Raw genomic sequence first — 10549 nt, 5'->3', positions numbered from 1 at the left:
AACTCCTGTCACTAATTCTAAGGAAGGAACACACTATACTGATCATGTTATAAGAGACCTAGTTACTAGAATTCTTAATGAAGGCTACTCTATGAAGGGAGTTTCTACTCCCCTTGCTCAAATGCATCCCTCTCCTGAGGTTGAACAACCTAGTGGTAAGGATGATGATTCCTCCAGTTCTAAAAAGGACTTGGTTGCTGAAGGGTTGCGCTCTCTAGGGGAAATCGTGTCTGAAAAAGGGAAATTTGTGGCCTTTAACACTGCTAATGCTTCCCACTCTGAGAAGCATGATGATGCAAACGTTGTGATTGATCTAGAGGATGGTAGCACTGATGATCAAGAGGAAAGCTTGATTTATCACATAAAGACAAGTGTGGCTAAACGCATGAAGACTCGTAAAAGAAATTTTTTGGCTGAACTTATGTCAGCTAGAAAAGCTAAGAAGACTGCTGGTATTTGTCCCTCCAAACGATGAAGCAAGGTTGAAATAAAGAAGAGGAAGGTCAGAGATGATTATGAGCCTGAAGAGGATGTTGAGGAAGATGTCCCTGACATCTCGCCCGCGAAGAAAACTACTGTTAGGAAGTCTCCTATTAATGTACATGTTGTTCATTTGGATAACATTTCCTTCCATCTTGAGGATGGAGCTGCTAAGTGGAAATTTGTGATTTAGAGAAGGGTAGTTGTGGAAAGGGAATTGGGAAAAGATGTTGCTGATGTCAAGGAGGTCATGGACCTGATAAAAGCTGCTAGGCTTTTGAAGACTGCTGTTGGGTTATCTCAATGCTACGAAGGTTTAGTCAAGGAATTTATTGTTAATATTCCCGAGGATATTTCTGATAAGAACAACAAGGAGTTCTATAAGGTGTATGTGAGGGGTAAGTGTATAACATTCTCTCCTGCTGTTATTAATAATTTTCTAGGCAGAAACAATGAGGGTGTAGGAGAATTAGAAGTTACAGACAATTAGGTTTGTAGGGAGATTACAACTAGGTAGGTGAAAGTTTGGCCTGTTAAAAAGCATCTTCTTGCTGCTAACTAGGTCCCTACCAGCCACATCTCCACCATTGCTAATACTCTTGGGAGGTTTATTTTTGATATTGGGACAAAAGTGAAATTTGACTATGGTAGATTTATGTTTTATCAAATCATCAAGCATGCAACTAGTAATGCAGTTAAGCTGCCAATTGCTTTTTCCTCTATGATCTATGGAATTATCTTGAACCAACATCCTGATATTTTGTGCTTAAATGATTTACCTAGTAGGAGAAAACCAGCTCTGTCTGTGCACTACAAACTCTTTGAAGGCAGTCATGTCGAGGATATTGTCATGACATCTGCCATGAAGAGACCAACCTCAAAAGTTGGAGCAATTGTTGAGCTTAAGGAGACATGCAAAGAGCTAGGTGAAGGGATTAGGGTAGCTACAACTAGAATACAATCTTTGGAAGCCTTGATTGCAAGCTTCAAGCAGGCTGAGGGTGAAAATGTTCAACATGCTAATATCAGCCATGAAGAAGAAGCTGAAGCCCACACCTCTAGTGAGAGGTCTTCTAACAATGATGATGTGAGTGGCAATTCTCCTTCTAGTGCTGATGAAGAGGCTGCAAACTAAAGCTCTACTGAGTAGCTCTGTTGGCTTTGGTCCCTCTTGTTTTGATGACTTTTCTTGGCTTTTTGTTGTTGTTTTGGTGGATTTCTTTGTGGTTTTTTGGTTTGTTTATCAGAACTCTTACAGATGTGTCTGTACTTGGTGATGTAACTCTTTAATTTCTGGTATTTCTGTTAATGACTAGATAGACATTTATTTTGTTTCTTTGGTCTCTTTTGGCTAAAAAGGGGGGGAAGTAGTTATAGATGTAGCTGAGTATCTTAGCTTAAGTCTGTAGTATTGTTGTTGCTCTGTTTTTCTGATACAGGGGGAGAATTCTGGTGTTTATTTGTTTGGTACAGGGGGAGAATTCTCTGTGTTCTGTTTGTGAGAAGCAGTGTGGTTGTTGCTTGTTGTGGACTGGCTTAAGGGGGAGCAGTTGTGTTCTGGGAAGTTGAATGGACTTGAGGGAGAGTACAAGCACTTGTGTGCCCTGATGTTTGCTAGTTGGTTCTTGCTAGTGTTGTATGTGCAAGTGCTTGTGTGTTTACTAGTTGTTATTTTTGCTAGTGACGCGTGTATGTTTTTTTCTGCTGCTGAACTCTTACTCTGATTGATTTCTTGTGAACTTGTGATCTGTTGTTTGTTTTAGCCAAAATTTGCCAAAGGGGGAGTTTGTTGGTTCTATGAATTGGCATCAATTTTGGTAAAACTTAGTGTTATCATAAGATGTCACGCTTGTAGTCTTGACATGTGATATCAGCCTTCTGCAGATTGGTTAATATGGTTGTGCAGGATTTATTCAAGATGTCAGACCCGATGTTACGACATGTGCATACAGAATATTCAGTCTAAATGTTATGTATTTTGTTGTTGCGCTTTTCATGCAAGTCTTTGTGTGCTTATGTGGAGATTGCATGCATTATTCAAGGAGTAATTCTATTTAAAGCCAAAATTTTCTGTTTCCCAAAAAGGAATGATTCACTGATATTTCTTAGGGAATATGCAATAAATAAAATTAGGGTTTCATGTTGCCCATGCCCATTTAGAAAGCTTCTATTTAAAGACTTTGTAAACCTTGTTTTATACACAAGAAAATACAAACGTGAAGTGTGTAAGGATTAAGGTTTTAGTCTTGTGTGAGTTTGTGAATTGTGAGCCATTCATCCATCTTGTTGATGTGTGAATTGGACTGAGTTTTTGAGTTGTAATTTGTCCACTCTAAGCTTTGAAGTATGAGTGTATTTGTTTACTTGATTGAAGCTTTTAAGCAAGATCAAGTGTGTCCTTGAAGTGTGTCTTTTTCTTTTTGGTATTTGTTCTAGTATCACTGCTGTGATTAAGGGGGGGTGAGTAGGGTCTCATGTCTAAGAGTTCTTAGATAGAAATCACACGGGTATAGATTAGGTGAAAAGACTGTAACTTGAAGTTGTTTGCTGAGAGTCTTTGAACTAATTCTGTTTAGTGGATTTCCTTCCTGGCTTGGTAAGCCCCAGACGTAGGGGTGTTTGCACCGAACTGGATTAACAATTGTTTGTGTCGTTTTTCAAATGTTTCCTGATTTTTATTCTATTCATATTTCATCTGTTGTTCAGATATTAGTGTCGTGACATTACCTTCGACATCTCATATCTGATACCAAAATTTCAAGGAGCACCCGGACATGACATTGAGAATTGCTACCCTCTCAAATATGAAGTCCAGAAGCTAGTGAAAAGTGGAATGGTATCCTTTGAAGATCGTGCACCCAACGTGAAAGGTAACCCACTACCCGCTCATGGAAATTCATCTATCAATATGGTGGACGGCTTCCCTAGAGAGTTCAAAGTGTTCGATGTTCGTTTCATTCGAAGGTCATTGGTTACGATGCATAAAGACATTTGCTTGGTGAGCGATTGTGAGAATGACCATGATGGTTGTGCTATCTGCAATGTTAATTCAAGAGGTTGTGAGATTGTGAAAAGAGACATCCAGTGGTTGATGGATGAGGGTATGATCCAGATTGTACAATCCCGTCACGTAGATGAAGATGTGAATGTGATTGTTCCTGTGTTTAAGAACCTCGAGAGGGTGGTAATTTAATATGATAGCAGCAACAATAACAACATCAACCAAAGATCGGTATCGCTGTTGGTCATACGGTTGGCGGGTCCAGTCCCGTACGCATCCGATAAGGCTGTTCCTTATCAGTATAATGCAACTATTGTAAAGGATGGTCAAGAGGTTCCATTACCTACAACCAATTCTATCGTGAGCATTGTTGATGTTACCAAGGTGACCCGCAGTGATCGAGTGTTTGGGTCGGTGTTCCCAAAAGATGTGGAAGATTCAACACTAAGTAAGAAAATGGAATTGCCTGCAGTAGATCCAATTAGTGCTTCAAAGCGTCAGTCTGGTGAATCCAACAATTTGAAGACTAACGATGATGATGAGGTACTTCGGTTAATAAAGAAAAGTGAGTTTAATGTGGTGGAGCAGTTGCTCCAAACCGCCTCAAATTTCAGTAATGTCTCTGCTTATGAATTCAGAAGCGCACAAAGAAGCACTACAAAGAGTTCTAGGGCAAGCGTTTGTGGAACATGATGTTACGCTGGATCAGTTTGATCATATTATGGCTAACATCACTTCCTGTAACAATCTCAGTTTCTGTGATGAGGAACTCCCAGAGGAGGGTAGGAATCATAACTTGGCTTTGCATATCTCGATAAATTGCAAAGATGACGCCTTATCCAATGTGCTTGTTGACACCAGATCTTTATTGAATGTGCTGCCAAAGTCAACATTATCAAAGTTGTCATATCAAGGAGCGCGCCTATGAGGTATAATGGCTTAATCGTCAAAGCTTTTGATGGTTCACGCAAAACAGTGATAGGTGAAGTGGAACTTCCAGTGAAGATAGGTCCGAGTGATTTCCAAATTACTTTCCATGTAATGGATATCCATCCGGCCTACAGTTGTCTGTTGGGAAGGCCATGGATCCACGAGGCAGAAGCTGTTACCTCCACGTTGCATCAGAAACTCAAATTTGTCAAGAATGGGATATTAGTCATTGTTGGCGGGGAAAAGGCGTTGTTGGTTAGCCACCTATCATCTTTCTCTTATGTTGAAGCTGAGGATGAGGGTGGAACTCTATTCCAAGCCTTGTCTATTGCTGTTGAAAAGAGAGTTGGGGCACCCATGTCCTCATTAAAAGATGCAAGGAAGATTGTTGAAGAGGGAATTGTTGATCAGTGGGGATGAGTGGTAGAGGTCTCCGATAACAAGAATAGGACCGGTCTGGGTTTTTAGCAAGGATCGTCAGTTGCTAGATCAGAGGATATGTAACTCAGCTTCCGTAGCGGAGGGTTCATTCATGGAAATGAACAACACTTAACTGTTGTGCTAGAGGATGACGAAGAGGAAGACTGCACCAATTTTTTGATGCATGGAAAGGCTTGCGACAATTGGACTGCTGTTGATATTCCTGTTATTATTAATCGATCTAAGTAATTACTCTTATTTGTTTTAAAAATCCTTCTCCTATGCCTAAGGGAGAAGTGAACATTGTTGGGAATTTTCAAATTTGATCATCAATAAAATTAATTCTATTCATCCACATCTATGATGTTTTGTTTTTACTTTTTACTTTATTCTGAAAATGATAATCACAAAAAACATAAATAAATAAATAAACTTGTCCATCTGCATAATATTTGGTCATAAATCACTTCTCTAAAATCAAAACATCAAATCATTATGCAAGTTGGTTTCTAACCCCATTGAATACAATGATCCTTCTCCCTCTCCAAATTTTGAATTCCCTATGTTTGAGGCTGAGGAGGAAAGTGATGAAGAAGTCAATGATGAATTGTCTCGTCTTCTTGAGCATGAAGGAAAAACCATTCAGCCATTTGAAGAGCAGATTGAGTTAGTCAACTTGGGTTCCGAAGATGATGTGAAGGAAGTCAAGATTGGGTCTCGATTGTGTCCAGATGTTAAGAACGGGTTTATTGATCTTCTTCGAGACTATTCAGATGTGTTTGCTTGGTCCTATCAAGACATGCCTGGTTTGGATTTTGAGATTGTAGAGCATAGATTGCCGTTGAAGCCAGAATGCCCGTGTAGCGGAAAATTCATGATCATTAAGCTATTGACAAGCTAAAGATCAATTAATAAGAGTCGCCACCGTGATTTTATTGTTTCCAAGGGAAAAGGGAAAAATGCGAACAAAACCCAAATAGTAAGAAGTTTTCAAATAAAAACTAATAAAAATTCAAAGATCACAGGTAAGGGGGTTGGTTACACAGAGGGAAGGTGTTAGCACCCAAAGTGTCCTAGGTACTCCTAGGGAGCCCTTTTTGTGTGCATATGTACTTGGTATAAAGTGATGTTTACAAACGAACAGAGTGGGGGGAGGAGAAAAGAATTGGTTAATTATTTTTTTTGTTTGACAAGACCTTCGGTCCCGTGCCTACGTACCAACATATAAATGAGGGATCAAAACCTTGTAGTTCGTGCTAGAAATTTCAAAGTGAGTATGTTGGTTTTAACAAAGTTTAAGTTTTAAAGGCACAAAGGCCTAAAATGGTTTGAATGAGTTAGTTCTTTTTGGATTTTTTTGAAAGTTTAAGTCAAGTATGATTAGGTTTATTTACAAGTTTGATTTAAGAAAGTGAGTTTGAAAATGCAATGGCATAAGGCCAAAGTTTCTACCTTTTTTGAAAGTGGTCAAAGTTTAGAACAAATGAGTAGCTCACACAAAGAAGATTTTAAAATTGGAGGGAGAGATTTTGAAATTAAAGAAGTGGGGAGATATGAAGATACTACCCTAGATACAAGAAATTTAAAAGTTTAAAGTTGAAAAGATATGACCAAAATGGGAGAAATCCAATAGACAAGTATGTCAATAGAAACCCAAAATTCCCTTGGACTTTTTAGAATCAAGCAACACACTAATACACAATTATATCAATCTTGAAGAGCAAAGGCATCAAATAAAGATGACCTCATCCAAGCTTATCCACTTCAATGATCTTTCTTCAGAAATAGCCCATGTAGCAAATGAAATCCACAAGTCACAAGTTCAACATAATAACTTCACAAGGATCAATATTGCAGTGAATCTGGAGAGATCTAGAATGAAGTATCAAATGAATTCAATCTTGCAAGTTCTTGGTTCTTCAACAAATTGACATTGGCCAAGTCCATTGGCAAAGGAATATTGCCTAAGTTCTAAGTCCAATTGGGGAGATCAAAACAATAGTCCACTCAAAAGTCTTTTAGGGTTTTTGTTTTTATTATGTGCATTAGTGGTCAAATACCAAACAAACAATCAAAGCAACAAATTATATCACTCAATATAGTCCAAGTGGACAAAGTGAAAAGTGCATAAAGATAAACAATTAGAATGATATGTACAATGACAAATGATTATAGTGCTAAAAGTAAATTGCATTAAAAGTAAAAGCTTGAAAGTAAAAGTTAATGGTTAGTAAGTCAATAGTTAGTTTTGTTTTGCTTTTTCATTCAAGACATTGTTTGGAGAACACTCAATCCACTTGCCACAAGCATGGATCCTTGAATCAAAACATCTTCCAAAGGAAGGAAAAAAGGCCAAGTTTCCACACAATACCATGGAAGAGGGGAGACTTACAATCTCACTAACTAGAATGCTTATGCCTTTTGTGTCACAAATTTAGCGCTATGTTAAGCAATCGTAATTGGACTTATATAAAAGTCACAACTATCTGAGGCCGTGTAATAAACTTTTGGTGTTAATGCATGTTGGAGACATAGTATTAAGAACTATGCTCATTAAACATACCACACACAAAAATATGCAAAGGTGTGGCCTAATCTCATCCATACTCATGTTAATCTTTCAATCAACTAGCATTAGGACTTAGAGATATCATTGGCCAATTGAAAATGAATGGATGAAGAAGGGGAATTAGATGAAGAGGGAAAGGGATGAATGAGATCACAAATTGGTCAAAGGAGGACTTTTACCAAATTAATATTATTCATTCATTTTGGGAGATGGAATGTACATTCCATCAATCCCCTAAATCCAATAATATTAACTTGACAAAGTCAAATCAACCTTGACCAAGGTCCAACAACAAATGAGAAACTCAAATAAGTCAATCCAAATGGTCAACACAATTAAAATGACATTTATTCAATTAAAAATATTAAAATAATGTATTAAATTCAAATAAGTTTTGTCCAAATCCTAAAATCACATCAAAACACCAAATAAATGGCCATGTGATTTATCATAGGTCAAACAAAGTCAAAGGACCTTGGATAATTTTTTTAATAATTTTTGGACACTTAAAAATATTTTTAAACAATTAAAAACAAATGAAAAATCAATTAATTCATGAAAAATATTAATAATGATCCAAAAAATAATTTTAATTCAGAATATGAAAGAGAAAAATATTTGAAAATATTTGGTGAAAGTCCCATTTTTTTTGGATCAATATTAAATTTATTATGAATTATTAAAAATAATGGAATTAAATGAAAAATCAGAAATTAAAAAAATACGTGGACCATCAGATCTCCCTCATTAATTGAGGTGGCAGATCTGATGATCCACAACGCGCGTTCCACCAAGGCGCTCGTCAACTGCATGGAAAACTTATTTATCACAATGCACAAAAAAGATTAGAATGCAGGGATTGGATCACACGGTTTAGACCTTAACCACATCATCACCGGAGCCAGAGCTCCGGTTGTCTTCTCCGGCGAGCTTCGCCGGACTGGTCATCATCAATCATCACCAAAATTTCAAACAGGGACATGATTTTAAACAGAAAACATCACTGAGCAAGAATATCACCTCCATTTCCTCTAATTCCAACTATATTGAGAGATATGTGGAATTGAAAAATGAGGTTCATGATTTGAGTTGCTTTGATTCATCATCAAAACAACTTAAACACCTTGCCTATATTGGTAGGTCTTCAGCCAACACAATAATCAAGATAATTGAGCAAGAAATAAGGAGAATCGAAGGATTGAATTTTTTTGCAAAATACCTTCAATGGAGGTCTGAGCTTGCTAGATCTTGATCTGGATCGTGCTTTTCTTCACTCCAATTGCTTGTAGAAGTGGAATGGAATGGCTTAGAATCAAAGACTCCTGGAGAATTGAATTCCAAAACAGTGGAGATTCAAGCTCAAATTCAAAAGAATTTCTCAGGTTTATCCTCTCAATGTGAAGGGTTTTCTATGGGGAATCAAAGCTTGCACAATGTCTGTGTTGATTGTGAGTAAATGAGCTTCAATTTATAGGGGATTCAAGTGTTAATTGCACACTCCATTCAAGTTTCTAAAATTGGAAAAGTGAGGTAAGCAGCTGCATGGGCGCGCCTAGGCCCATCAAATGATTGTCATAAGTCCAAGTTTGAAGTTCAGATATGTTGAAGCAAGCTTGGAATGCAAGGCCATTGAGAATTTGAAATTGAAGTTTGATCCATGACACAAGATACCAGCCTGTTAAAGCCATACGCAGCCTATGCATTTCTCATCCAAAATGCATGAATTTTAGGTCTTTGAAAAGGTGAGATCAAGAGGAACAAGTTTTATGTTTAACACTTTTTCATTTGGAGCTTGGAACTTGGAGATATTTGAGGTGGAAGTTTGGAAAAATTTGACATATTGAAAATTTTCTAAGTGTCAAGCCATATGTCTCAATATTTCACCTTGATCAACCTTTTATGGGAGCTTCAAATGAGAAATGTGTCTTCATCAAAGTTGTAGCTCTCTCAAAGAACTTCAAAATGGTCACCAATTTCATGTCATTTGGATTTGAAATGATAGACTTATGCATTTCTGAATTTTGGCAAAATCACTTGATCAATGGTATAGGTCAAAAGTGACCTATAATGTAGCCTCATATCATATGTGCAAAGAAGTTGAATTATCTCTCACTCCAAACATCAAAGTTTAAGTAGACACATTGAATTTGATTGTGCGTCTTGGAAATCTTTCATATCATAAAAATTGATCAAGTTATGGCCTTGGGAAGTTGACTTTCAAATTAGGGTTTAGACAAAATTGAGCAAGTTATGACCTATAATGTTTCAAAATAGAAAATGCTTTTCCAAGCAAAAATAGCTCTAGGTCCCAACATGAAAGTTGTTTATAATGTCATTTATAGTAAGTTCTCTCTTGGAATCATTTTCATATGGTGAAAATTGTAGGAGATAGAGTCTAGGGAGACCCAGTTTTGATCAGATGAATTCATCTGGCCAACTACCATCAACCAACTTGCTAATTTCCAATTCTCTTAACTTTCTTGGCTCATGGTAGATCATATACGCATAAGATGATGAATTTTGACATGTACCTTGAGAAATTTGACCAAATGGTGAGATAGCTTGTTGGAGAAGTTACTCAAGATACCTAGTCAAACTAGGTTTTTCAAGGCAAATCACATTAAAACTCTTGAAGCAAACATGATCAATATAACATGTAGAAGCAAATGGGACTAATACATGATTCTCATAACCATTCTTCAATCAATTCTTGATTGTGCTATTTATTCATGAGGGTCTCAAACCCTAGATGTGATCAATGAATCAAGGAAATCATGTCCCTTCCTATAAAAAGAGTTAGATGGATATAAAGACATATTTTTGGTATTTTGGTTAGTAAAAATGATAAAATACAAGTATGATATAATCACAAAGTGCTTGGTGATCTCTCCCAAAACAAACCCAATGCAAAAGGGGTAAGGAGGATGCCAAGGTATGATCCCAATGCTAATGCGTATGATGGAATGCATGAGGGATCTTAGGGTCAAAATTGGGGTCTTACAGCCCGCCAGTCAAGCAGAAGTTGAGAAGAATGCATCCTGATATGGCAGTAAAGATTAAAGAAGAAGTGCAGAAGCAGATTGGTGCTGGTTTCCTTGTGACATCCGAGTATCCGCAATGGGTGGCCAATATCGTTCCTGTTCCGAAGA

The 10549-nt window shown here is 37.3% G+C and overlaps 1 protein-coding gene across 1 annotated transcript; it reads left to right on the top strand.

Moving 5' to 3' along the window:
• Window positions 1-730: 730 nt before the first annotated feature.
• On the top strand, window positions 731-1615 carry LOC127106352 (uncharacterized). Its single transcript, XM_051043658.1, has 2 exons — window positions 731-955; window positions 1043-1615. Exons 1-2 carry the CDS (start codon window positions 731-733, stop codon window positions 1613-1615), a joined length of 798 nt encoding a protein of 265 aa, XP_050899615.1.
• The last annotated feature ends 8934 nt before the right edge of the window (window positions 1616-10549 follow it).

This window comes from Lathyrus oleraceus, chromosome 1 (assembly GCF_024323335.1).
Source record: "Lathyrus oleraceus cultivar Zhongwan6 chromosome 1, CAAS_Psat_ZW6_1.0, whole genome shotgun sequence".
NCBI classification, from domain to species: Eukaryota; Viridiplantae; Streptophyta; class Magnoliopsida; order Fabales; family Fabaceae; genus Lathyrus; species Lathyrus oleraceus.
This window is presented reverse-complemented; position numbering and strand designations above follow the sequence as displayed.

Excerpts from the sequence above, each read along its gene's own strand:
- LOC127106352 (XM_051043658.1), top strand. The coding sequence starts at position 731 with ATGGACCTGATAAAAGCTGCTAGGCTTTTGAAGACTGCTGTTGGGTTA. Across the intron at positions 956-1,042 it reads AGGGTGTAGGAGAATTAGAA|GTCCCTACCAGCCACATCTC; the intron begins GTTACAGACAAT and ends GCTGCTAACTAG.